The 27,725-nt window shown below is 43.7% G+C and overlaps 1 protein-coding gene across 36 annotated transcripts in view; it reads right to left on the bottom strand.

Moving 5' to 3' along the window:
* The window catches only part of KCNMA1 (potassium calcium-activated channel subfamily M alpha 1), a 715,366-nt gene that overhangs the window by 277,850 nt on the left and 409,791 nt on the right, over positions 1-27,725 (bottom strand). For all 36 annotated transcript variants that reach the window (XM_074339646.1, XM_074339645.1, XM_074339641.1 and 33 more), the window contains 2 exons: positions 27,441-27,534; positions 26,492-26,603 (listed from right to left, as the gene is read on the bottom strand). In XM_074339646.1, coding sequence (XP_074195747.1) covers positions 26,492-26,603; positions 27,441-27,534 — 206 coding nt within the window. The remainder of the gene's footprint in view (positions 1-26,491; positions 26,604-27,440; positions 27,535-27,725) is intronic.

The raw sequence follows: 27,725 nt of genomic DNA on the forward strand, positions 1-27,725 counted from the left end.
TCGAGTTCATACATTGCTATAAAGATTGAGTCAAATACGGCACAAAGCACCCAGAGCTGTGCAGCACACAGCTGACACTCAGTGAATGTCACCTGCCTTTCAAATCTCCTCCTCTAACCCCTCCCACAAGAACCCTGATTCAAGTTCTTATTGACTTAGATAATTATCATGTGAAGAGAAAATGGAATGATGAGAAGGTAGGACTGTTGCCTGAATAATTCAAGCCACTGAGTGAATATCTGTATCTATATCTGTATAAACTCTGCCTACGACTTTCTGGTCACCTAAAATTATGTGTATGTGTATTTACCTACCTATGTACCTACTGATAGGTAGTGATACAGAGAGAGACAGAGACAGAGAGAAACAGTGATCTGTACCTATTCAGCTACCTATCTATCAGTACATAGATAGATAAATGTTTTGTTCAATAAATATTTACAGGGGCAGGAATTATGTTTTGTGCTGGGAATACAGCACTGAAAAAGACAAGACAGGATCCCAGCTTTCAAGGAGTTAGAGGCTAGAGGGGCAGACGGACTATACAAATACACAAACAAAGAAATCCTTACAAATTGCTACAAGGGAACCCAAAGTAAACAAACTTCCATGGGGGGAGGAGGGGACATCTTAGACTGTGTGGTCAGAGGAGGCCTTTCTAATGAGGTGGCAGATCAGCTGAGAACTGAAGGGTGAGAATGGGCCATCCACAGGGAAGAAGGAGCAAGTGCCATCAAACAGAGGAAGCAGCACGCATGGCCTCTGAATCCAGGAAAGCGCAAGGATGTGGCCTGCCGTAAATGGGGTGGGGGTGGGCCCGATGGAGGCTGCAGGAGAGGCAGGAATCCCCCATAGCAGGCCTTCCTTGTAGGCCGTAAGGAGGGGACTGGGTTTTAGTCTAAGAACAAGACAAGGCTTCAAAAAGCTTAAAACAGGTCAACGATGTGATCAGATTGAAAAGGATTTGACATTTTAAGAGATCCCTGCAAAGGACTGAGAAGGGAGTTGAGTGTGAGAGTCTCAGACCATGGTTTCCTGCTTGCTACTTACTGCTCTCCAAAAAGTGTGATTCTATAATAACAGCAAACTGACAGTGGGGTCAGATACCTTTCTCAGCATTATTAAATAACTAATTTCATCCCAAGAAAACTCTCTCTGAAGATGCAGCAGTTGGGGCACAGAGAGGTTAAATCGCTTGCCCAAACTCACCCAGCCTTTAGGTGATAGAGCGGGGCTTCCAAGCCACATGGGGGCAGTTTCTGCACTGCTACACTGGAAACTGAAACAGGAAGAAGCAGCTATGCAAAGAAAGGACCTGGCGTGAGGACTTCTGACTTTAAAATACTTAACTAAGACTAAGAAAAAAGGGAAGCTCTAATTCCAGAACAGAATGTTATAAAACCTTGACAAAGTGAAAATAATAACATAACTAATTAGTGAGGGGAAAGGATGTGGGAGGAAATGTGGTGATTTTCTCTCCTTTCATAGCAGAAAGTTCATCCGTATTCCATCAAATTAAAAAATAGAGTTAAAAGAAAACATGACTCCATCTTCATTATTTTTCTAAATTGCCTTCTTGTAATTGTAACAGCATGTCTTTGGAACTAAAAGTTACCCAAGTTTAGCAAGTCTTTCATTTTTCTTCCATTTATTTTTCCCTGCTACATTCAAATAAACTTAAATTTAACATTTTTATTTTTCAAAAAGCATGTGCACTATGAACTCACACATGAACTTGTTTCTCGATCAAACATTTATTTATGTAATGTATAGAAAGCTGCCTAAAATGATCTTCACCTGTTATCAAAATTTTTGTTGTTCTTTTTAGTTTGTTTGACATAGTTTTCTTTGTATTTTTTGTGTTGCTTCCATTTCTTTTAAGTGACAATGTGTCATTTTTATAAAAATTATCAGAGAACTACTTTGAAAATATATAATGAAGCTGTCTAGAGACTTCTTTGACTCAATCGCCTACAATAAAATCTTCCTTGTGTTGGAATAAAATAAGAGCTTCTCTATCTCAGAGGGATCCGGAGCAGTTTTGTGGTTCCTGGGACGCAATGCATCAACCAAAAACTAAAGCCCCTCGTTCTGCCTCGAGTGAAGCCAAGTTCCTCCATGAGGGCAAAGTCGGGGAGGTTCTGAGCACAACACTGCAGTGTCCGCCACGCCCCAGTGACTTTAATGGCAACGAGGTCCTGGCACCTTCTCGGGGACCTACGCAGGCAGCTCTGGGCTCCGGTCACCTGCTTCACAAACACCCCGGCAAGGTCCTTCTGCTCAACGCTGAGCTGCCTCTGTTCTTGTTGCTTCCGGTGCCCTGGGGGTCAGGGGCAGGCAGGGAACGTGCCAGGAAAATTAAGGGTCTGATCTAGAGAAGCATGTGGTCTTGTCAAAGAAGAAGTATAAACAGATCCTACACAGGGAAGTGATCAGATTTCTCACAGGATAAGCTTAGAGAAAACAATCAGGAATCACTGGAAAGACAAAAGTGAGACTGAACCAAAGAAAATCATTTAGAGAGAAGGAAGTCTGAGTCAGGTCCTCAAGAATCTTCACTGAGGTCAAAGGACTGAATGCCAGGAGGGGAACGTGAAACAGACAGCAAGAGAAAAATAATGACCCTAGCCATTGGCTTAGAATTGGATGATATAATATTTCCCTTGATCTTCACAAGAACTCCCTTGGGTACCAAAGCCAAGAGCTCATCTCCTTTTTATAGGTGAGTTGCTCAAGGTCAACCAAACGGGCAGGGATCCAGCCCGGCTCACAACCAGGTCTCTAGATTCTTGTCCATGACTTTCCACATCTGATCACTGAGCTGTGGGGTCTCCCCGCTCTCCCACCACCTTCTCATCGAATTGAGATTTGTATACTACAAATCTGGTATTCCCCACATCCTCGGGTCCTAGTCTGCTCCTAGCTCCTTCCCTCTCTGGCTCCATCACAGGGGTCAAAGACGAGCTGACTTGAAAAGCTTGGTGGAAATTCCATGTATAGCTTCTCAGAAAGCTGTCCTGCGGAGCCCCTTCATTTCCTAGGGAGGATGGAGTCCCAGGGGAGGTTAAGTTTCTTGCTCAAGTTTAATGCAAGACAAGGTCAAGCTTTGGTAGATAGATGCCCAGGTACAATTTCAAGGGGAAAAGCGATGCAAGATGACAGCTCTCTCTGGGAGAGGAAAGGAGAGAGGACTGTTTGTTCTGAACACTGCAACCTGGCCAGCCAATGTGTAAGTGTAATAAGCAATCCTCATACCCGCCCCTTCCCCACAAGTACTGTACCAGTACCTCTCACCAGTAGGACACCACCCCGCCTAGTAGCAGTGCAGGTGTAGAGGAAAGACATTACACATTAAAAATAACCCTTTATAAACTTCCGGTTGTGTGAGTTTTCTCCCATTGTTGTTCAAAGCAACTGGCTTGGTATATAAATCACAATGTGTGCTAGAGAGTATATGACACAGCTGTGAATTACAAGGTCATAATTTTACCAGCAATTTTAGATGCTGCTGTAAACCATTCAAGGTCTGAAGAGAGAGAGTTCCTAATACATTTTGATTTTTGTCCTAAGCCCCAGAATGGCATTCTAGGCCAGCTATTAAAAGATACTTCATTGCTTGCTTTTGTTTTAGGGAAAAATAATAATCCAGTATCAACATCCCCTCTCTTCTTTCTTTTCTTCTATACTGTATCACTGCCTTTTCTCTTTCTTCTTAAATTACTGGGTATCTAGCCTTAGACAGATGTTCCCTCAGCCTTCTTAAGAGAAAGATGAGCTTTGTCTTGGGCTTGGAATTAGAAAACTTTCCAGAGCAGTACCATTTTTGCCCAGGGTTTGCCTAAGGGAATGTAGACATGACTTTGGACCAGGTGGTCCTATTAGGTCTGACATGGAAACATTTTTCCTGCATCTTCTGCCATTATCTTTCTCCCCCTTTCAGCTTGAGTTACACCTACTTTCCTGCTTTCCCCCCTAATTTCAGGCCTATGTTCCTTTACAAATACGAACCCTCACTTTGACTTGCCAATCCTCCCCTTCTCTAGCAAAGTCCTACTTCAGACCCCAAGAACCAACCAAAGCACTATTTATTTTGGAAAGCCTTCCCTGGCACCTCGAGTTGTCTCTTCTCTACTGGTTACCAGAGCACTACAGGGCTATACTCAGCCCAATCCACTAGAATTCTTTATTTGCTTCTCTCTCTCTCTCTTCCCATGAATGAGCTCACCAGCTCGTGTCCCATTTCTTTTTCCATTTATTCATGTATTAGTTCACCAAACACTGAGGGTTTCTTTTAGTAACTTCACTATGACTTAATACAGTGCCTGGAACAAAGTAAGCACATAATAAATGTCTGTTGAATGAAACAAAATGAAGTGAAATGAAGAAATGGGTAGATGCATCAGTGGATGGATTCCATCCACCGTGCATCTGTAGGAGATGGTCAAAGAGAAGGACCATAACGAGCTAACAAAGGGCTCTCCTCTAGTTCCCCAGTCTTCCCTGAGTGGCTTCAACCAGTCTGCCTTCCTGGGAGTAAATCCACTCCAGGACTTTCACCACCGCTGCTGAGCACCAGCTACGCCTCATACAAACACTGCAATATCCAGACTTACTGGCTGTCAACTCACTGGCTCCCCAAAGCAGCATGCATATCCTCCCCCCTGCTTCCTCTTTCCTCTTGTCTGGAATGCCCTTTCCCCTCCACTCGATTTAGTCAAACTCTACCCATGCTTTAAGACTCAAATCCCATCCCCCCAGCAAGCCCTGTGGAATAGACACATCTCCCTGCTTTCAACACACAGCACTGAGTGTAGCACATACATGGCTCCTAACCAGATAACAGTTCTGAACATACACCTAAACTAACCCGGCAGCACTGAGGAGGCAGGGGCATACTATAGCTCTCATGCCCTCACGGGAACGTGACTAATGCTAGCCCCAGCCATGCCACTTACTAACTAGCTGTGGGACATTGGACCAACCTCTGACATCTCGGAACACTGTTGCCTGCATCTGACAAACTGGGAGAACAGTAAAACCTACTTCACAAAGTTGATTAAATACAATAGCATTCGCAAACTGTTTTTATGGAGTTAATGGCTGTAGAAATGCCGTGTGTCTTATAAATACACATAAAGAAACTTGAGTAGTCCCAATAGGTCCCGGTTTCTGTTAGTCATTGAGGCCACTTCTTCCCTGTGTTATCGTCCCTTGGCACTGAGGTTCCTTTCCAATTAAGAATTGAGGTTCCTTTCAAATTAAGAAATGAGACAGGCAGGCATCATCATTGAATAAACCACTCGTAAGGTAGGTCTCCTTTCACTTGCACCATGAAATACACACGGGGAGCTGACACGTGCTCTTGACTTACGTGTACAAGCATATTTTTCTAGGAGACCCAGTCCCTGCAAAGATTTTTATCCACTCAGTATGGCCTGCCACTGACGTTGCCTGTCCTGCTTCTTTATGGAAACACTGTCTGCCCGCTCTGGGGTCTTTGCCTGCCTGATCCACAGCCCTTGCCCATGTGATGGCCTTTCAGGACAGACATGGGGTAGGGAAATAAATAACAACTGTTTTACTGATGCCTTTATTCATTCATTCAGGGCAACGCGAGCAAGAAAGGGAAGATTTTCCAATCTTGCTGGTGTAGTCCACTGGTTTTAATATTAGTTACAGCATTGTGCCAACAAGATATTTGATCTGAGAAAGTCAGAAACACGAGATTCTATCGTCCAATTACTATGCTATTAAGCTGAACTCAATTATGTGTGTATAGATGTATGTGTATCTCATGTAACCAACACACGGATAACGTGTGAATTATATCTAAAGTAAAAAATGAATTTGCATGCATTTTGATGTATATCATCTCATGTTTACTCATCGATGCTATTATTTCACTGTTTACTCACTCCTCTGTTATACTTACTCATCAAAGACTTTAAACTCCCACTGCACACAATGTAGTTTGAATTCTCATATCCATAACTAGATTAAAGTACTCTAGGCTAAAATTGCGTCTTACAGTCTTACATTTCACAGTACACCCAGCATGACAGTGTGCTGTGAAAGGACAGTGTTATAATCAATCTGTTAATGACTCATTTATTAATCTTCAATTATGTCTTCAAGTCCTGCTCTTTTCTCTCTCTGCCTTTTTTTAAAAAAACAGGCACATGGACTCTACTCAAATTCTTATCACTTTGGGCTCAGTTAAAAGCACCCAATATTGGCACTCTGGATGGCCCCTTTCCAAGCATCCTTTTATGTAAAAAGAATGATAATCCTATAAGCAAGGAACTGTGAAGCTGACTGCAGCTGAGGGAATTACTCTCCCATGCAGAGAAGGCTGTGGACCCAACAGTTCTAGTAAGCAAGTGAAATCTCAAGGACAATTAAGTTGCTGTTAAGGCCACTTGCTCTGGAATGCCCGGAAGTATTCTGAAAGATTGCAAAATTGTTGGTGATGGAGAAATAAACTAGCAGCAGGAGTAGAACAGATGACTGGATTAAGACAGGCCAGAAATAGACAAACAAACGTGTTATGCAAAACCCTTTAAGGAGCTAATCTCGCCTCACTTCTATTTTATATATGAATATTTTCCTGGACTGCTTTCCATTGTCAGGAAATAAACTAGAGAGGGCATGTTGTTGTTTTGTGACTACAATGTAGAGAGATAACATCTTCACCTCTAGTTTTGATCAAGATGAAGATTAGGAAGACCAAGCCAAACAGAGGAGCTGGGAATTGTTTTTTTTTTCCTAAAAAAATCTTTCTCTCTTATTTCTAAGGAAGTTATCTAAAACTCCACCAGCACTCTACAATGGGCAGAGAATGAGCGAGAGAGCTAGCAGAAAGGTTTTGCACACTAGACAGGCAAACTGACTTAAGAGATGGGGGAGAATCATTCCATCCGCACTGATTTTCCAGTCTGGAAATAGGGAACATTCGAAAGAGGCCAGTGACATTTGGAGGGGTTAGTCTAGAAATCCCCAATTCATTGTGAAGATCCTCAAACACATTCACTAAATGGTCTGTGGGCTTGTGATTCACTACACAGTCATGACTCAGCCTCCGAAGCTCCGACCTGCTGAGGACAATGCTCTTGTTTTTATACGGGTGACTAATCACCATTATGACTGCCAAGCGAGGTCATAGCAATGCTATCTCCCAAAAGAAACACAGAAATAATTATTCCTCTTTTACAGAGACAGGAAATAAACCTCATGAGGAGAAATCTTTCAAAGTCACCAACGACCAGGGATCCCATCACCCTCTCCTAAAACATGCCCTCTTTCACTATTTCCTATATGGATGATGGTCGCATTAATGGAGAAATATCCAAGCCCAAAACCAGTCATTCTAGATCTTTCCTACTCCCTCACCCTCCACATAGCCTTCACCCACAAAGTCTTTTTGGGTCTTCCTCCTTAATATTTTTCTGGGATTTCCCCTCCTCTCCATAACTCGTGCTCCTGCACTAATGAACGCAAGCCCTTAGGACTTCTCCCCTAGATTCTGAAGTCATCTCAGGTAGTCCCCTGTCTCCAACCTAACTCCCTCCCCATTTCTCTCCACAGACTTCTCTCCACACTCTTTCCTGTAGACGACAGGACTCTAACGGATTTTCAGGGAGATACTCCCAACATGAGACTTGCACACTTCCAACTCCCTCACATAATGCTCCAAGTCCTGGCAGATATGGCCCTGCCTCCCGGGGCCGCTTACCCAGGGCCTTATCCCATTACATTCGGGTCCCATAAAAGGGTCCTATGTGGACCCTTCCCTGTAGGTTCCTAGCCACCACTTACTCATCACTCAGGTCTTGATGTGACATCTCCACGAAGCTCTCCTGTCCTTCTAGAATACACCTGGCCACTTCCTCCCTGCACCATGCTTAGGTCACTTCACTGTATTTTTATTACACTTGTTTTTTTTTTTTTTTACGTGTATCTTCTTCAATTAGGTACTAAGCCATCTGAGGACAGACGCTGTGTCTTATTTCTGCTGTGTGTCCAATGCCTGGTACAGAGCGTGGCACGGAGCAGGTACTCAATAAATGCTTGAACAGGTGAATGAATCAAGCAATTAAAAATTCCATAAATCCTTTATTCTAACCGTTAATAGACTCTTATATCAGGGGTCGGTAAGCTACGGCCTATGGGCTGCATATGGCCTGTCACCTCTTTCTGTACAGCCTGCAAGCTGAGATTTTTTTTTCACATTTTTAAATAGTGAAAAAATATTAAAATAATACTTCATGGAACATAAAAAAAATTGTATGAAAGTTAAATTTCAGTGTCCATGCATAAAGTTTTATTGGGACACAGCCATACCCATTCTTCCACGTATTGTCTATAGCTGCTTACCTGATACAAAAACAGAGTTAAATAGTTGCAAGAGAGACTGTATGACCCCCCAAAGCCTAAACAAAAAACAAAGACTGTATGACCCTTTACTGAAGTTTGCTGATCCCTACCTGACAGAATGGAACATGGCAGCCTTATCATTTTGTTATTCATTCCATTATTCACGCAGTGGATATTTACTGAGTATCTACCAAGTGTCAAGTGTTCTGCCAGGTTCTGGGGATAAAACGTAGAGCCGAGAAAGGTACCTGCATAATGGAACTCGCAGTCTGGGTCTGCCGTGGGAGAAAGAAACTAAGTGAATAATCTTACAAATACCTCTGCAATTACAACTCTGATGGGTGCAAAGAAATGGTACCTGGGGTAACCTCCATTGTACACTAATAGTTATTATATAATTGTTAAAGACAGCCAAATCAGCACCCAAACGAGGTCTCTCTTCTCGTTTATCTCTTTCTCTGCCCTGAGACTCTTCATTATCGATCAGGTCTTTCCTGTAGATTGACTTGGGACAAGCTTCTGCTCCCTGTATGACACTCGTTTTCTGTGTAACCCCAGCACCTAGAGCAAAGCCAGACACACAAGAGACATGCAGGCATCATCATTGAAAAAACCGAAAGAATTAATTAGGGGAAGAAATGTGGGCAAATTCCTTGGCAGTCCCTGGGTCTCAGTGTTCTAATAAGTAAAATAAAGGACATGATGTCCCCAAGTCCTTCCGGTTTTGCAGTCTGCAATCCCTCATATGCTTAGAGCTGGCCCCCATCTGGCTTTCCGATTCACTCATTTCCGTGGACATAAGGCAGCCTCCGTCTGCCTCTGCAGCCTGGTGCGTCGTCTCCTGAATGACACATGAACCCTGCCCAAGGCTATGCAGCCCACACCAATCCATTCCACAGATCACTGCTGACAGTGAACAGAGAGTATACCTTGGAGTTTCAGCCAAGGTCTGCTCAAGGTCTTTGGCATAACAGGTGGCCGAGTTGAACACACACCAGCAGAGAAAAGAGATGACACTGGCTTCAGAAATTGGCCCATTAGAGCTAAGAATCATGAAGGTTTCCTGTCCACGACCATTTTAAAATTGTGATCTCAAGATGGGTGGCTATGTTAAAACACACACAAATCATCTCCCTTTGTTGCCTCCACCCCATATACGTGCTGTTGATTATTTTTTAAAGACCTTAGAACATAAGGAACTCTGACTCCAGGATTACTTCGTAGTTCTTTCCAGCTCAGGAAGTAGTTGTTTTCCTTTGTCTAGACCCGCGGAAGTGGTTTGGACAAAAGTACACTTGCACCCATGGGTCATTTGTTTCTTTTGCCCTGTTAACTGCCTGGAGCTACAGCTCCTACAGCTAGATCACTGGAATGCTCCTTGACCAACCACGAATGCTTCCAGTGCTCCTGTTAGCCCTGAAAAAACAGAACCAACCACTTAGCTGCATTTCCTCCTTAAAACCCTAAACTTTCCATGGGCAATAGGGCATCCAGAGTTCTGTTTCTCTGTCTGTCAGAGTTCTCACCCTCCTTCCAGTTTTGTCTCATCTTTTCTTTTTATCTGAAATATAATTTTTCAACTTTGCTGAGATGAAATCCAGCCACAAAGTCTAAGGAAATAACAGAAATGTCATAACAGAAAGAAAGAAAAACAAAAAACAAAAAAACAAACAACAAAAAAACCAGGCTTCCTCTTCCCTCAAAACGAGTTGATACAAGAAATGATAACTCAGGATAAACATATTCACTACTTTTTTGGCCTCTTTTTATATTATTCTGCATCTGCTATGTGGCTGAAAGCATATCATATGAAAACCTCTATTATCTTCCACGAAAATGACCTTTGGGACCCACCCAATGGTGATCAATGGTTATAACTCACCTCCAGAAGGAAAGAATGAAGTAGTAACACTTACAACACTAACACAGCACAGCGCTCTTTCTATACTGTAGCCCTGGTTCCTATACCAGGGCTGCTTTATTGGGGTGCACATATTATGACCACACTCAAGTGTATTAATAAAGTTCCTACTTCTGTTTGGGTTTGACAAACATCTATTCAGAATCTGTACATGCTTTCATTTTTCAAAGCTGACAGTTTGACACGCAAGAAGGAAAGTGGCAGCTCCTTTAATATTTCTTTCAAATCCAAAACCAATTCAGTCCAAAGATAGAAAGAAAATATCCTACTGGACTTGAAAAGATTATATAAGCAATTGAAGACGGTCCATCATTTAAATGAAACAGGTAACATCTTCTCTCTGGAGCCAGGCTTGAGTTCCACCTCTCCTCCACCTGCCTTAGAAATCCACTGAGATTTGGTTTCACACAGCGAGAGGTTTCAGAGCATGCTTAGCCTGAATACATAAGCCTACTCTTCTGAATCCTAGCTATTGGCCTGACATTTGTCTTTTTTCAGCTTTTCCACATATCTGGGGACCTTCTGAGGGACAGGTTATCTTCTCAGAGTTAAAAATACAGGAACTATTGCATCCGAGGTTAATTAATCAGGATTCAAGGACAGAGAGCATTCAGAGGACCACAGCTACTGTTTTTCATTCCTACTTTCTCTCACTAGGTGGCAGAATTGCACAACAAATCATGTCAGAACAGGGTCCTGGAAAATGCACTTGTGCTGAAGTGGGGAATTCAGGAGAGCCTCGGAGGGCTTTGGGAAGAAGACAGACACTTGGGGCAGGTCAGTGCAAAGAAAAGCCTGTGACATCTGAATTTCCCACAGGTCCCCATGTGCTTGCAAGGGAGCCTGGGTCCTTCCTCTCCACCAGACTAGAAGCACTGTTACTGATGGGAGGCAAGCTAAGGCTATTGCCTGAAATGAATTTCTAAAAAACAAACAAACAAAAAATAGAAAGAATAAGTTCTCAGACAATGTACATTTTGCTCCACATGCCATAGCATTTGAAAAAAATTTTCTGACGCCATTTGCAAATTCAAGTTATAGGGTTTTAAGTTTCCTAAGATATTCCTCTACCATATTAAGAATTAGTTGTTTATCTTGTTACCTGTTCAGTGTTATCAGCAGATGCCAACTTACAGACCTTGTAATGATACTGGAGCACACAGGTGGAAAGAAGGAAAACAGTCTAAGGTAATCATTTCCTATAGAGAGGACACCAGAATTTCCTGGGTCCTAAGCACAGTAATAATGCTGCAACCTACACCGGTTTCCAAAGGGCAAGCCACTGTAGCCAAAAATCATTCATCCGGAGGAGGCTGAGGAGGAAGAGAAGGAGAGGGAGAAAGGGCAGGAGGAAAGGGGAGAGGGAGGGGAAAGGGAGGAAAAGGCAATACTAGACATTGAGGAGGTGTCAATATGGCAAGAATCAGCCAAAGGTCGTCAACAGCTACCCTTTAAGCAGGGTGTTCACTCCCCAGCTACAGCCTTTACTGGCATGCTGCACTCACTCGTGATCTTGTCTCTGTAAACATTTGGGTTTGCAATCCAGGATTTGCAAACTTGTCTTTCCCGCAACCGGGGAAAGAAACCTTACTCACCGTTTAATCTCTCAGCCCAGTAGAGCAACCAAGGCATTATACTTGGTTTAAGGTTCATTGAGTGAAGTAATAAATAAAGATGATCCCAATAGTAACCCTGGTGATGTCTAATGGGGTTTCCTAACCAGGGCTGGGCTCAGCGTAAGGCAAGTGACGTGTGCAGGGAACAAAACTGAAGGAGAGGCTCCCTAGGAGGACATAGCATCCTCCTGCTTCCCTTTACACCATATGCCAGCTTTGTTGTGGGCCTTATCGCATTGATAGAGTTTTTGAAGATGTCTGTCTTTCATCACATAAGGGCTGGTACTCAACTGTGAGCACCTAGTAGCAATGAAAAGTTCAGGCTCTGAGATCACACAGACCTGAGTTCAGATTCATCACTTGCTGAAGTCACACAGCTAAGACAGGGTTTCCAGGTGGGAATTCCCGCCCATTCTCAGGAATTTTTTTTCGCTCTTCTGTTCCCAAATCCTGAGAAAAGTTTATCAGGAAATCGGGGAAATCGGCTCCTTGAACCCAGGTGGTTGGTAGTATCAGCCGTCACTTTGTGGAAACAATTAATCGTGGAGAACAGAAAACAGTTTATATCTTGGGATTCGGGAACGGGAAAGTGAAAAAAATTCCTGAGAATGGGTGGGAATTCCCACCTGGAAACCCTTAGTTAAGAGGCTGAAAGGAGACAGGCATATAGAGAGCTTAGTCCAATACCTGCCACATAACACATGGTAGCTATAATAATAACAACAGCAAACATAAGATTTTACTTTATTACTATTACATTTGTAACTGATTTCAGAGGAAAGCTCATGTCCATTTGACTAGTAGCTACTATGTGTAAAACACTGCGCCAGATAATTAGAGGAATGTAAAAGAATGTAAAATGTTGCTGTTAACCTAGAACAGGGATCAGATCACAAACTTTCTGTAAAAAGCCAGATAGTAACTATTGTGGGCTTTGTGGGCTCTGTCTCATTGTCATAGATAACATGTCAATAAATGGGTGTGGCTGTGTTCTAATAAAACTTTATTTACAAAAACAGGCAGTGGGCCAGATTTGTCAATTTTAATCTGACGAGCCAGGATGTTGCATATGACTCATAAAAATACAGCCAACATCAGACCACCTATGAGTGATTCAGATAATAATGGTTTTCAAAGAAGCAAAGTCATAACTGATTGAGTTCATGTGAATAAAGAGAATGGGTAGAGCACTTGCTAGACAGGGGAGCCACCAAAGTCACGGAGACGGAATATAATTGTGACTGAGGGGGAGCGGCTGGTGAGTAGGTTGGTTGGAGGAAAAAGGGGAGGAATTCACCGAGAAGCAGACAGCAAGGGCAGGAAGGAAGGCTGAGTGAGACTATAAAGGACAGAGATGGTGAGACTGAGTTTTCTCATTTAAAAAAAAAAGTTTGCTGTGCCTAAAATCTGGCCGGGCTAAGTTTTGCAATCCACCCGGGAAATAATAAGTAAATAGTACTCTTTGGGAGGTGGACGGCTAAATTCTTACCTGGCCATAACGAGAAAAGATGAATTTAGTGACACGGGAACAAAGTGGCACTGTACTGGTATTTGGGATTTATGCTGAGTAGTAATATGACGGATTTCATTAGAAAGGAGCTCTGCTCACCACTCACCATCTGCCTTTGCTTTTGCAAGCAGGTGGGGTCCCACACCTGGGCACCTCCATGTCTCCAGGTAGGATGCATGGGAAGAATGTTTGCTAAAATAAATGATCCCGGGGGTTCCAGAGGGGTCAGGCCCTAAGAATCTGTCCCAGGAGGAAGGAGTTGAGGACTCCATCCTCGGGGAAGCAGAGGGCAGGCTCCAGGGAAGGAGTGGGAATCTCACCCAGACTTCTCTCCTCCCCTCTGCTTCCCAGATCTCCAACACACACTCTTCCTGTTTTCCTCAGTGAGCCAACTCTACCCGATTCCAGGGACTCGGAAGAGACAGCAACCCGAACTGGCTCTAGAGGAAACACGAGTGATAATAAACACAAGCCAAGGTCCTCACTCTCACTGGTAACCCAGGACTGGCAATACCTCAGAAGGGGATTCTGAGCACATGGGAGCTCAGGAGCACTTCTACAGAGGGTTCCTTTGGTCAAGTTGAAATTATAATTTGGACTATCATCTGCTGGGTATACCTCAAGATGTACATGATTCAGATTTTAATTTCAAAAAGCTATTGGAACAAGGAAATCAATCAATAAAGATACTGAGATGATGGTGTACAAAAATAGCAATGTTTACTGGAATGTGAGAATCCTGGAAACTGGGGTTGCCGCTACTAGAATTTCAGTTCAACCTCACGCCAGGTTAGACCACTGGTTCTCAAAGTGTGGCCAGAGCAGCAGCATCGGCCTCACTGGGGAACTTGGTAGCCATGCAAATCCTCAGGCCCCAGAACTACTGAATCAAAAACTGGGGGTAGGGCCCAGGGACCTGGGTTTTCAGCAGCCCCCAGGTGATTTGATGCCTGCCAAAGTTTGAGAGCCACTGACCTCTGTAGAATATGTAGTGTCCACGTTCTAAGTCAACTATCCTTCCTCATGACCAGAGACTCTGATTCAATAGACATGGGAAGGAGCATACATGTTTGTTTGTTTGTTTGTTGTTTTTAAGTTTCTCGGGTGTTCGCGTGGGTTCCTGATTTGGGAACCAGCACCAGGCAGGGCTTCTCTGTCCTGGCTGCACATTGGAATGACCCAGGGAACTGAACACATTCTGATGGCTGAGTTCCAGCCCAGCAATTCTGACATGGTTGCTCTAAAGTATAATCTGGCTGAGAGGGGGGTTGTTTCAGAGCTCCCCAACTGATTCTAATATACTTCCAAGTATATCACAGTAATATATGCATGTATCTAATCTGCATACACTTTACCATGTACAAGAACCACTTGGATAATTTATTAAACAAATTCCTCAGCCCCATCCCCCAAAGAGTCTACAGGTTTGGTGTTGGGCCCGAGAACTTTCATTTCTAATGAGTTCCCAGGTGACGGGCTGGTCTTGCAGACCACACCTTAGTGGCTTTGCTCTAAGAGGAATATGCATACGGTTTAAATGTCTGAGATCTTCGTTGGGTTGGGATGGCCAACTTTCCTCCCTCTGTTCCTCTGCTGAATTCCTATGCATTTATTATTGGTCCATATAAAGTACCCATCCAATCAAATTATCAACATCTTAAAAGCAAGATTTTTGTTTTTCCCACCTGTGGGCCACTCCTAGGAATTGGTAGCTTGCACATAGTAGGTGTTCAGTTGAGGTGTAGGTGTCTCAGAGCTGCTTCCCAGTGTTCATTTTCTCCCTACCTGACCTGTTAACCAGATCAATACATCATGACCCTGAGCTGAGAAGAATCAGGCATCTATTTTTGAAGATGATGGGACGGTAAATATCCGTCCAGCCCTAGAGATTTAGACTGCTTGAGGAGGCTGTTCCAATAATACCCCAGATGAAGTACAGCCATCTGGGGGAGGTTTTGGCATCTATGAAAACCTACTGCTGAATCTGTTCCTTGAAGACATTCATTTTAGGATGTTATTTCCAATTTGGCATATAACAGAGTTGTGCAAGTCAGTGAGGATTTAGAATCTCCACTCCCTACAGAGGGTATCATATTTAAAGCATGTCTCTGACAAAGCAACACCAAGGGAACACAACTGGAAATGTACAGGGCAATCATTTCTCTAGAAGCAGTTTTGGCTACAGCAGCTACCGGAGGGCAGTCAGCTCCCTAAAAAATCTGTGAACCTTGTGCCTCTTTGCTGGGGCTGCCTTCTCTCAGAGCCCAGCCATAGGCACAGAACCCAAGGAGCTCCTTTCTCTTGCCACATCACAGCAATCCATCCCCGTGTTATTCCCATGGTTTATGTCGTGGTGCCCTCCAAAACCATGAGCTCAGGCAAAGAGTAGAGCCTATAACCTATAACATACTCTTTCAAGATGGACTAACAGTAGTAACATGGATTGTTTTTATTTATTTCAATACTTGTATAGAATAAACCAAGAAGCTCAGGAGACGAGGATGGTAAAAAGGGGAAAAAAATGTTTGAAGGTTTAAAAAAAGTAGTATGGAGGCTGGTAAGGTACAGAAATTGTTTAACTCAATTTTTCCCCCAAAATGGATTGAATTACTTTTCTTCTTGACTTCCTTTCTCACTTGGGCGTACCAATGACATTCTATCAGTATCTCTCTGCCTTTCATCAGGGGCCTGGAGCAGGAAGGAAGCTGCATTCAGTATTTGAGCTGACTGAACAAGAATTTTGAGACTAATCTTTTTACATGTAATTATCATGGCTAATTAATTTTATAGTTTGAGATTCAGCATAATACGGTGTCGAGGAACAGGGACCTTGGAGGTAGACTGCCGAAGCCCAAAGCTCTGCCACTTACTCACCATGTGACTCTCGCCAAGTTACTGAACCTCCCAGGCCTCAATTTCCCCATCTATAAAATGGGGCTAATATGACCTCTATTTCATAGTATTGTTTGGAAGATTACCTGGGATAATTATGAATTGACTATGTATATGCACATAAATACATGTACACATACACACATAACACATACATATAATACAAACACATACAACTCTACTCTGGTGATAGAAGCACTTCCTCTTTCACAGTGCTCTCTTTCTCTCCCTCCCCCTCTCCCAACCTCCAAAGGCATCTGGCCTCCAAGAGGAAAGCCACACTTTTTCCTTTCTTTTATTATTATTTTAAATAAAACCACTGACTACAGGGAGTGGTTTACTTAGAAGACTTTGGGCTTTAGAGACTATGGATGTCTGGCTATCTGGGGTTATGGAGCAGGTGACTTCTGGGAGCTCTCAAAGGGTCTTCCTTCCAGACCCTGGGCACTGGGACCAGGAACCCCCACGAGTGGAGGAAATGGGGAGTTCGTGGTCACAGTAGTTGAGTCAAGTCACCAGATGCCCAACACCCTACGGGAGTTTAAAGTGAGCCTGCCCCCACCTCTGCTAAACCCGGACTGTCCATCTGAGTTGGAGCCAATTTGTCCTCTTTCCCGTCTCTGTCCTCCTTAAATTCACACGAAGCCTGCAAACTCCAGGACAGTCCTGTAGGGGGAACCAGAGGCTTTTCCTTTCAGAGCCCAAAAGGCCATTTCAGCAGCCATAAGACAGTTCTAGGGAAGAAGTTGGGGCTGGAGTCAGGCCCAGACCCAGGGCCTGTTTCATGCTTCTTTTCTGTGGCGGGGCCTCCAGAGACCTTACATAATTTAATTTGGGTAGAGTAGTGAGGGGCGTTTCATTTTGATTTGATGCTGTACTAATGATTTCTCCACATCCGTTCAAGAAAGTTATTTATACTTCTTTTAGATACAGACTTTTTACCATTGGTCCTTTCACAAAAATCACTTCAACAAGCATTTAAGCTTCCATTGGTGAAAGAGTGTCCCGGATATACACAAAGTGAAAATCCAGGGTGCATTCTATCACAAGACTCACATTCTCGAGCCGCGTGGTCCGATAGCGCTTTCTGCGATGATGGAAATGTTCTGTTTCTGCCACCCGATACCACAGACACCAGCTACATGACGCTATTGAATCCTTGAAAGGTAGTAGGACTGAGAAACGGAGCTTTCGCCTCTTTTGCTCAATCCACATCTAAATACTAACTGTGGCTGCCCCACTACCATAGTGGACAGCGCAGTCCACACTGCAAAGTGTCGCTATTGAAAAGTCTGGACTCCAAACCAGAAGCGCTGGCCTCACCTGGGAACTTGTAGAAATGCAGGATCTCTGACCCCACCCCACATCTCGTGAACCAGAAAGTAAATTTTCCCAAGATCTTCTGCTGCTTCCTCTGCAGGTTAAAGTTTCGGAAGCCCCCTTCTAGGGAGGAATTAATTCAACACTCGTAGTTAAAAGATGTACACAAGTGGGTCTCATTCTTACTGCAGTTTAAATGCAACTGGAGAGCATTAAAAATGCAGAGCCTATGTGCACCCCCTCACCCCCAGCCTAGAGACTCCAATTCAATTGGTTGGAGGTTTGGCTTAAATATCATCAGTTGTAAAAGCTCTCCGGGGGATTTTAACGGACAGCCAAATTTGGGAACCATTCCACCACAGCCTAGGACAGTGGTTCTCAAATCTGGGTGAACAACAGGAGGGTTGTAAAACACCAATTTCTGGATCCAACTCACAGTTTCTGATTCATAAGGTCTTGGCTGGGTTCTAAGACTAACAAGTTTTCAGGAGATGCTGCTGCTGCTGCTCTGGGAACCACCCTCTGAGAACCAATGGCTTAGTAATTTTAAAAGCATGGGCCCCAGAATCAGGCTGACCTGTAGTCCTGGAGTCCTGGATCCATTTACTCCCTGGGAAAGTTACCTAACCCCCAAATCTTGGCTCTCTAAATTGTAAAATCAGACTAAAAGTATTTACTCTTTAGGTTGCTATGAATGCTAACTGAGATAATGCTTATGAGATGGTGAGGCCAGTGTCTGCTCTTTATAAGCAATCGTTAATTATTCATCATTATCATTATTGTAAGAAGATTCATTCATGCATCCATTCAACAAGCAACAAGCACAAACTACGTGCCAGGCACTGTTCAAGGCACTGGGGACACAGGGGGAAAACAACAACAACAACAACAAAACAGACATCAAGGTCGGTGCCACCCTGCCATTATGGAACCTGAATTCTGACAGTATAAAACGCAGACTATACTGCGTTTATAGCACTGCTCATAAAAGCAAAGGAAACAAAGGTCAGGCAGGAATATATTCCAGCTGGGAGAAAGCTTCACACAGGAGGTGGAGTCAGGACTGTGCCTTAGTGGGGAGAAGCACGACAATCAGAGAGGCGGGGCATAAACTCACTCCTGACTCAGCACAAGGAAGATGGACAGAGCAAATGCAACTAGCAGCCTGGTGCAATTGGGGCAGGAAGTCCAAGGGGAAGGGGAGGCTAGGAATCAGGGTGTGTGTCTGGGGCTGCCCACGAGGGGCAACCTCCACTCTCTGGCCAAACCACACTCTTGTGTTGTTTTGTTTTTTAAATCTCAATACACTGGAAATAACTGCTGTCAGGAAACAGAAACCAGTGAAGGCTTTCTCTCTTGGTAATTCCTACCAAATGCAGAAGCTAGTCAACATCAGGTCCAGATATTAACCGCGCTTCATCTAGTGTGAGGCTCTTCAAACAAGGGTGTGGCCATGGGGCCAGATGCCCTATGACGCGGACAGACAACAGAGAGACTCCTGAGACTGCAAGTGAGCCCCTGGAAAGATGGAGTTCTGACCCCATCCATTGCTTTCCTTGGGAAAATGGTGGCATATCATTGAAACTTGTTCACCTCATACAGCACTCTAAAATTCTGGTTTCTCTCTAGTCTTTTAAGTAAACTCCAAAAAGGCAAGAAACGTGAGGTCTAAGGAAAGAGGACTTTAAAGCAGGGGAGATGCAGACCTGAAACAAACCATGGATAACAGGCACGTCTGTCCAGTAATTCACCTGTTCCCAGGAAAATGCAAATGGAAAAAAGGCATTACATGGAACTGAGGATTTGAGGAGGGTCTCAGGCTCCAGACAGAATCTCCCTAAGGGTGTCCTCCCAGAATAGGCTGGAAAAGTATAAAGCGGTCAGGATGCAGAGGGCTCTGGATGCCTGCTGGAGCTGTGGACTCCAAAAGGTGTTCAGAGCCACTGGCAGGCTGAACAGGCTCATGGGTCCCAGCTCTAACTCTTCCTGGTTCTATGAGTTTGGACAAGTCACTTCACCTTCTGAGGCTCTTTGGCAAAATGGGAATAATAATAATAAGAAGAAGAAGAAGAAGAAGAATACCCCTTTGGTAGGCAGGATAATGCCCCCTCCCAAAATATGTGCATGCTAATCCTCAAAACCTTTGAATATGGTAACTTATGGCAAAAGGCAATCAAAGTCGCAGACAAACTAAGGTTGCTCATCAGCTGACCTTAAAATGGGAAGTTGATCCTGGATTACCCAGGCGGGTTCCCAGTGCAATCACCAGGGTCCTTCAAAGTAGAACAGGGAGGCAGAAAGGAGAGTCAGAGAGGTGATAACAGAGAGTAAGATCGGAGACATGCAGAATGAGAGGGAGTCAGCCCACTGTCGCTGGCCTTGAAAATGGAGGAAGGGGCCACGCGCGAAGGAAGGTGGGCAGCCTCTGGAAGCTGGAAAAGGCAAGGGCATGGGATCTTCCTTAGAGCTTTCAGAGAGGAGCACAGCCCTGAAGACACTTTTGTCTTAGTCCACACAGATCTATGTTGACTTCTAACCTACAGAAGTGTAAGATAATATACTCGCGTTGTTTTAAGACACTATGTGGCAATTTGTTACTGCAGCAAGAGGAAACGAACACATCAGTCTGGCAGGGTTGTGAGGCGGATGCCAGGCATGTGGAAAGGATACTCTCTTATCTGGGATGGTATCATCATCCGTGGGCACTTGCTGTCCTCCACACATGGAAGCCATCTCTGCCCTCAGAAATGCTGGCTGCTTCCACTCTTGTGTCTCACCATCGTCACAAGCCTCAGCTGAGCCCAGGCCTCTCCCAGAAGCCTCCCTGCATTCTTCCACCCACGTGAGCTCTTTCTCTGAACTCCCACGGCCCTTCTAGCCTATACCTCGCAATTGTGGACTTAATTACATAGCAGGTAGTGTTACCTGCTGTTGCTGCATGTGTATTTATTTTGGCTCCAAAACTAGATTGGTCTCAAACCACAGGAACTATGTTTTCTCCTTTTGTTGTTGTTGTTTCTAAGAACCTGTGCTTTTTTTTTTGTTTTTTACTACTCTGTTTTTATCACCTTTTGACACAAAAAAAGGACTGCCCAGGCATGTATTTATAAGCAGATATCCTAAATCATTTTAATTGCCCTGTGACTGGGCACTACCTCATTCTTCTATGTTTTCTAGCAGAGTTTTCTATTTTCTAGCAGAGTCTGCTAAAGGTTCTAAAGTCTAAGATCCAAGGTCAAGTCTAGCATGGGCTAGAGAACCAGGTTTATAGTTTTTCAACCATGATTCAGTGAACTGTGGCCTCTTACCAGCCCCCGATTTCATCAGTCAGAGAAGAAGGGGCAATGTCGGATAAAGAGGGTGGCCAGGCCTGTTCCTCTGACCCCAATGCTAAACACATAGTAGGTGCTCAATAAAAATAGGTTAGATGACTGGCCAGTGAGTGCCAGTTTTCTCTCCTCTCTTCTTTCAACCACACAAGATGACCTTCAACAAAAAGATATAAACAAACACGTAAAGAAGGCCCAGCCCACTGACCTCCCTTGGGATCCAATTCCCACAAGAATGAGACAAACAAACAAAAGAGTCCTCCCCAGAGCATATTATTCAAGTCTCAAAATAAGCTCCATCTCTCATTTCAAGGTACATTTATTTTAGTGAGGTAGGATAAAAATTTTGTGAGAGAAACAAAAATGAGTAAGCTGGTGTGTGGGAACAGGAATTAAAATAAGCAGCCACTTGCCACCTGCCGACGTGGCTGTCCTCACACCCCGCGGCCTTATTTTTGGTTCCATTCTGGTTTGTTTTCTTCCCTGGCGCTTTCAGATCTGATAGGTAGTTTGGAAAGAGAGGCCCAAGATAACTGCTAAGCTCGTCCTATGTACATGGCACTTTAACTCACATCACCTCCCTGAATCCCCACTTCACCTTTATGAGGTGAATGCTCTTCATAGCCCTATTGTACAGGTAAGAAAACTGACCTTAACACAAGTAAAACAACCTAATGCAACGTGACCCATCAGCAAGTCGCTGGGCCACGATGTGAATTGAGGTGGTGGAGCCCACAGCGTGGCTCTGATCCCCTCTGCTCTCTTGACTGAGGGCTTGTGGCAGCTGCCCACCACCCCCGCAGGTGAAGCAGGTCTGATCCCCAAAAGGCTAAGATACCCTGGGAAGTAGGATATACCATGCTAGCTCTGTGGTCCTAGTGGCAACTCTAGAAACTAGAGCTCGGCAAGGAGGAGTGAGAAAGAGAAAAGGAGACATGTGGGTGTTCTCAAACACGATCTCTTCCCTGGTTGCCTGAAGTGAAGCGCACTCTGTAAGTAAGAACAGATGGAGGGTGCTACATACGGCAGCAAAATCAGCTTGGTCACCCCCATCCAGTCCTCAAAACCCAAAAGCTTTCAAGGGTAAGGACAACATGAGTGTGGACAGAAAGCCAGACCAAATCTAGAGCAAACCACCCTCTCCACCAAGTCCAGGCTGTGTGACCTTTGACAAGAGAGTTAACCTCTCTGAGCCTCCGTTTCCTTATCTGCAAAATGGGGGAAATAATTCCTAGCTCGTAGGTTTGCTCTGAGGATTGACCGAGTTCATGTATGCAAGGGGCTTATCAGAGTGCCCACCCAGCACATAGTACAACCAGAATAAATAGTAGCTGTTATTATGAATGAACCATCAAATGCACACAGTAAAATAAATAGTATACTGTATAATATGCAACCATATATTAACAATAAGAAATCAAACAGGGTGTGGGCTATGCTCTGGGAAAGGTAAGGGTGGGGGTCATGGCGTTCATTCTCTTTTTTAACCCCCAAAGGGCCAGCTATAGCACAGCCCTCTGCTCTCTGCAGGGCTCCGGAAGTGTGTGCAAGAGAACCAGGAGCGACCTCTGTTTCCTGCATCTTATCCCAAACCTGAGCGAGTAAAGGCAGCACCTTTTCATTTTCCGAGAGGAGGGCAGCACTTTCTGAGATGCCCCATTTGCTGGGATTATTCCTTCTACTTTATAGACCATCCCTCATGGGAATGTTCCTTTTATCTCTGGCAGCTCATCGGTACAACAGTTGTTTCACAATATAATAACCCATGTATTAAATCAGACATGGGAACCTCCCTGAAACACTACTACACTGAATTCTCTTCCATAACAGGCAGACCAGTTTTGAATCTCACCCAAGGAACTTAGTTACCAAAGAACAGAAAATATTTCACTAAAGGTATTTTCTCTTACAAGAGGAGAAAGGTTAGTGGTTGTTGTCATTTCACAGCCCGAAAGGTCATTGGTTGAGGTTTTCAGTTCCAAAGAACCTATGTATGCTCCCAACATACTATATAACAGACTTATTTATCAGGCTCTCTTTTTCCTGTTCTTCACGTACTACAATGTCCAAGGGATAGTATGCTATTTTATTCACTGTTGTTTTCTAATAATCTGAAAAAGTGACTGGTATATAGTAGGTGTTTAAAAAATATTGTTCAATGAATGAACAAATTGAAACATCTTTTAGAGAACAGTTTTTTCTTTTTTTTTTGAAGAGCAACCAAGCAACCCCAGTTGATGCCGAAGTGTAACTCATTTTCTTCCCTTTTCTTTTTCCCCTTTTTCTGTTTGCTCTGACAGATTTTTCACTACGTCCAAACACACCTCCCAAAATCAGGATTAAATCGTCCACCAAAAGGCATGGGTGTTTTAAAACATCTAAGTTCTCCTGACACTGAGCTTGCTCTAGGGCCATTGTTGTGCATTTCACTCACAACAAGGAGACTGGGCTTCACAGCCTTACCTGGAGGGAGAGCTGCTGGCTGCAGCAGAGGGATGTCCCCACCACAGTCATGAAGGGGGTCTCCTCCATCATCTAAGACCTCAAGGGACCAAAGGAGAATGAACCCTCACATAGAACTCTGATTCATGAAGTGAAAGGACTGGAAGGCAATTTAGTCCAAACCTCCCATTTTTCAGATGGGAAAACTGAGGGTCCAGAAAAGAAAAGGAGTTGTTCAAAGAGCAGAGAGTAATTAGAGCACAGCCAGGATGAGAAAGCAGACTCCTTTCCTTCCTTTCCTCCTTCTTTTCTTTTCTTGCTCCCTCTATCCCTCTACCTTCCTCCCGTCTTCCCTTTCTCCCTTCCTTCATTCCTTATCTCTTTGTTTAAGGTTGTGTGTGTGTGTGTGTGTGTGTGTGTGTGTGTACACACCTGCATGTGTGGACTCTTCACAAGATGGTTTAGAAACAGCCCTGGTTAGCAGCCCATATATAATTTTGACTCAGAAATGTTGGTGATTTAATTTCACTAACTTCCCAGTCCTCTCCAACACCCTAGATCCCAAGTTTTCCCAAATTTCCCAATAATAATGCAAACGTCTTAGAGATTTTCTGAGCTGAAAGAACCTTAGAGATCAACTAGCCCAACCTTTATTTTACAGATGAAAAACACCAGGCCAAGTGACGAAAAGTGAGTCCCACAGGCCATGGAGCCAGTTAACAGCTAAGCTGAGGCAGCCGGGACCCTTGGCACCAGAGCAAATTTCGGTCACGCTGAGGACGCTTCTCAGATTTGTGTGCAGCCTTAATGGTCTCAGCATGCTGGCTAGAAAACCCAATCTGAGCAAGCTCATCTCAGATCAAGTATGAAAACTTTGCCACTGAGTAAGTGAATACAGTCCTAATGAGAAAACTGGTAGAAAAGAGAATCCTTATAGGATACACACACATGCACACACACACACACACACACACACACACACACACATGCATGTGATTATTGCATATATTATATATAAAAGATGCTTTTTAAAAAATACTTGATTCTAGGTATATAATAAATTCACAGTGGTAACAAGGACATCTAAACATATTGCTTGCTAGTGGAAGCAAATCTTGACGTAACATTTCTGAAATGTAATCCATCCATATCTGTACAAACTGAAATACATGTATTCTTTGATCTAGCATGTCCTCTTCCAGAAACCTAGAACTATCTAAGGAAATAAAATCATACAGATATTTAGATAACGGTGTTTATTAAACCATTGTTTATAGTAGAAAAAGAAAACAATCAGGTGGTCCAGCATTAGGGTTGTAGCTGAATAAACTATAGTACAACAATTTATGAAATTTTGTGTGACTGTTATAAAATGACTTATTACAGAGCTGAAAGGTTGTCCGTCATTTATTGGTAAGAAAAATCAAACTGCAGTGCAATATGACTGATACAATTCTTTTGTGCCGAGACCACCACCTCTAAAAGACTATTATATGTGCACATCCATGTTTGTTTGTGGTGAAATGAGCATGAAGGAAAGTTGTGGAAGTCTGTTAACACTGAGAGCAGGCAGTGATGGGGGAAGAGATGATTAATATTTTCTTTATACTAGGGGTGCCAAAAAATGTGGACGCATTTTAAGGGATGTTATCTATGTATCACTTTTCGAAGTTGAATTGAATTATGGTAGCAATGTGTAGTATGACGTTTGCTCAAAAGATGGCATTCATCAAATGAATGGTAGCGTCACCATGCAACAGGCAGGACAGCCAAAGAAAATGGTGGAAGCACTGTCATCACTCGAGGAGCACAAGACCATTTTGAAGTGGTGTTTGAAATTTGAGAACGTTGTGGAAGTACGACGACAATGGAGGCGCGAGGATGCACCAGAACCTCCAACACGCCTAACGGCTGCACGCATGCGTGGTAAGTGTGAGACGCATGGTGCTGTGTGAAGAAATTGAACGGCATGTGCAGCGATACAAGCAGACACTTTGGTCAATGCTGCTCAAGCAGTAGTTTGCCGTCATCAGAAGTGTATGGACGCTGATGGGAACCACTTTGAGCACCTCTTGTAATTGCGGAAGTCAAACGTGACTTGTATTCATCTTTTGTTACTGGTATATATTGAGTATTACAATTTTAATGCAGTTTTCCTTTCTTAAAATGTGCATACTGTTTTTGGCACCCTCTGTATATACATCTTTGGATGTTTATACTGACTATAATACATATATATTACTTTGAAAAAAATTTAGGTTAAGATACAAAGTCTCTAAAAATAAAGACAGACGCAATCCACAGAGAGTCCTCTGAGCCCTGCTTCAGCCTCGCTTCTTTCCCTGTAGACCTGTGGCAGCAGAAACGTTCTGAGGAAACTATTCAGCACAACAAGGAGAACCTCTGACTTATTTCTCTAAGCCTTTAGCTGCCATAACCAACCTCTGAGCTAGTTACTTTTCCCACCAAATTGTCCTAATCCTGATACAGGAAGTGACCTGCCACGCAGAGAAAGGAAGTGAGATGTGAACACAACATCAGCCAAAGCTTTTCCTTTAACACAGAAAGGGAGCCCGATCTCCTTCACGGTAAGGGGTGACTCAAGGCGCTTCATCTCACCCTGCCCCACAAAGGAAATCATAACTATAAATAAACCATGCAGGACCTGCTTTTCATACAACTAAGAAACAGCTAGAAGCTAACTTTGGCAGGCAGGCCTTTTGGGCCACACCGACCAGCTACTCAGAAAATTGGTCTTGCCGCCTGGGCTTACGTGTCCAACACTGACTCTGAGTTGAATGAAAAGTGACAGAACCGTGAATGGAGAGGTCCTGGCTGTCGCAGTGATGACCGCTAGGATTCAACAATGAGACAACTTCATTACCTGAAGCACAAACCGTGCAAATCACGTCGTCTCATGCTCCAAAGAGAACTGCCACCATCAACTTCTGAAACTCTCAGAGTTGTTCATATTAATACACAAAACTTTCTTTCTGTCAGGACAGCCCAGCCCTCTGATCCACCCGAGATTCTGTATTTCAGCCATGGCTCCGGAACTGATAAGAAGAAAGAAGAGAGATCGACTTACCAAGCCAACTTCTGTTTAAGTACACAGACACAAACACTGGGGGGACCGTGAAGAAATCTACTACAGAGTTCACTTCCAGCCAGAACCACAGCTTGTCATTGGCTGCAATAAACTGGGGGAGAGAAAAAAAGAAGAGAGAGAGAAAAAAATGAGAAGCATGGTGCTGGCATTCAAACTATGCTCTTGCCAAAGGGTATGTTCTGGTTTTTCCTGGGGGTCTGGAGGAAGATATTCCATTTGTCTCATATCTATACCAACCACATGCTGTTTTTGTGCTAGAATTCAGATACACAACCTTTTCTAAAGAGTGACTACATGCTATGTTAGCCTTGGAAAAAGAGTAGGCCGTACATATCTCTGTGGTTTTCAATACCATCACAGGGAAGGTTGGGCGATCTCCCCTTCATTAGACTCTCTCATGTAAATATAACTATAAATAAAGCATATATGTATGCATTCATTCACACACACATGTGTACACATACACATACCCCTCTGTAATCCACATTTGTACAGCTCTCGTCATAAACAAGGTCTATAAACCCCTGAAGCCCCAACTTGGGAGACCCTACACCCTTAATCCCACCCTCACAACTATTCTTTCAGAATTCAGCTAAGTGAGCACTCATAAACATAATGTTAAGGGTAGAAAGGTTTTGGGTTCTATTTAAGGGAACAATGCCCTCGTATTTGAACAGAGGGAAGAGACGCACTCGGTTAGTGGAGGCTTAATAATTATTGCAATCCCTATTTCTCCCCCTGTGAACACAATTAGCACATCTTCAGAAAATGCTGTGCTAGGACAAGGGCTCTCACAGACTGAAAATCAGAACGCAGGTCTTCTGTCCCCCCAGGAAACACTGGGCTTCGTCCTGCCTGCGAGAGCAGATGCTGGGGGTGGGTGGGGGAGGGGATGGCCCCTGGATCCCAGACTGTGGCCCAAACTTACCCGCAAGCCAAAGTAGAGCAGGAAAAACACGTTGAAAGCCATGTCGATCTGTAATGTGAAATCTTTGTAGAAATTCTGGCAGGATTCTATTGGGCTATTAGACAGGAAGAAGAAAAAGCAAGAAGTAAGTGAAAAGCATCACCAGGTCTCCCACGATGCTGTGCAGGGGTGGTGTTCGGGGTAGAGGACAAAATGGACGTTCGTAAAATAAAACATTTGGTCTTTCTACCCCCTGTGATAATCAAGCAAGCATTGCCAAGGGGTCTTTCCATTCAACCGTTCAGT

This window comes from Rhinolophus sinicus, linkage group LG07 (genome assembly GCF_036562045.2).
Source record: "Rhinolophus sinicus isolate RSC01 linkage group LG07, ASM3656204v1, whole genome shotgun sequence".
Taxonomy (NCBI): Eukaryota; Metazoa; Chordata; class Mammalia; order Chiroptera; family Rhinolophidae; genus Rhinolophus; species Rhinolophus sinicus.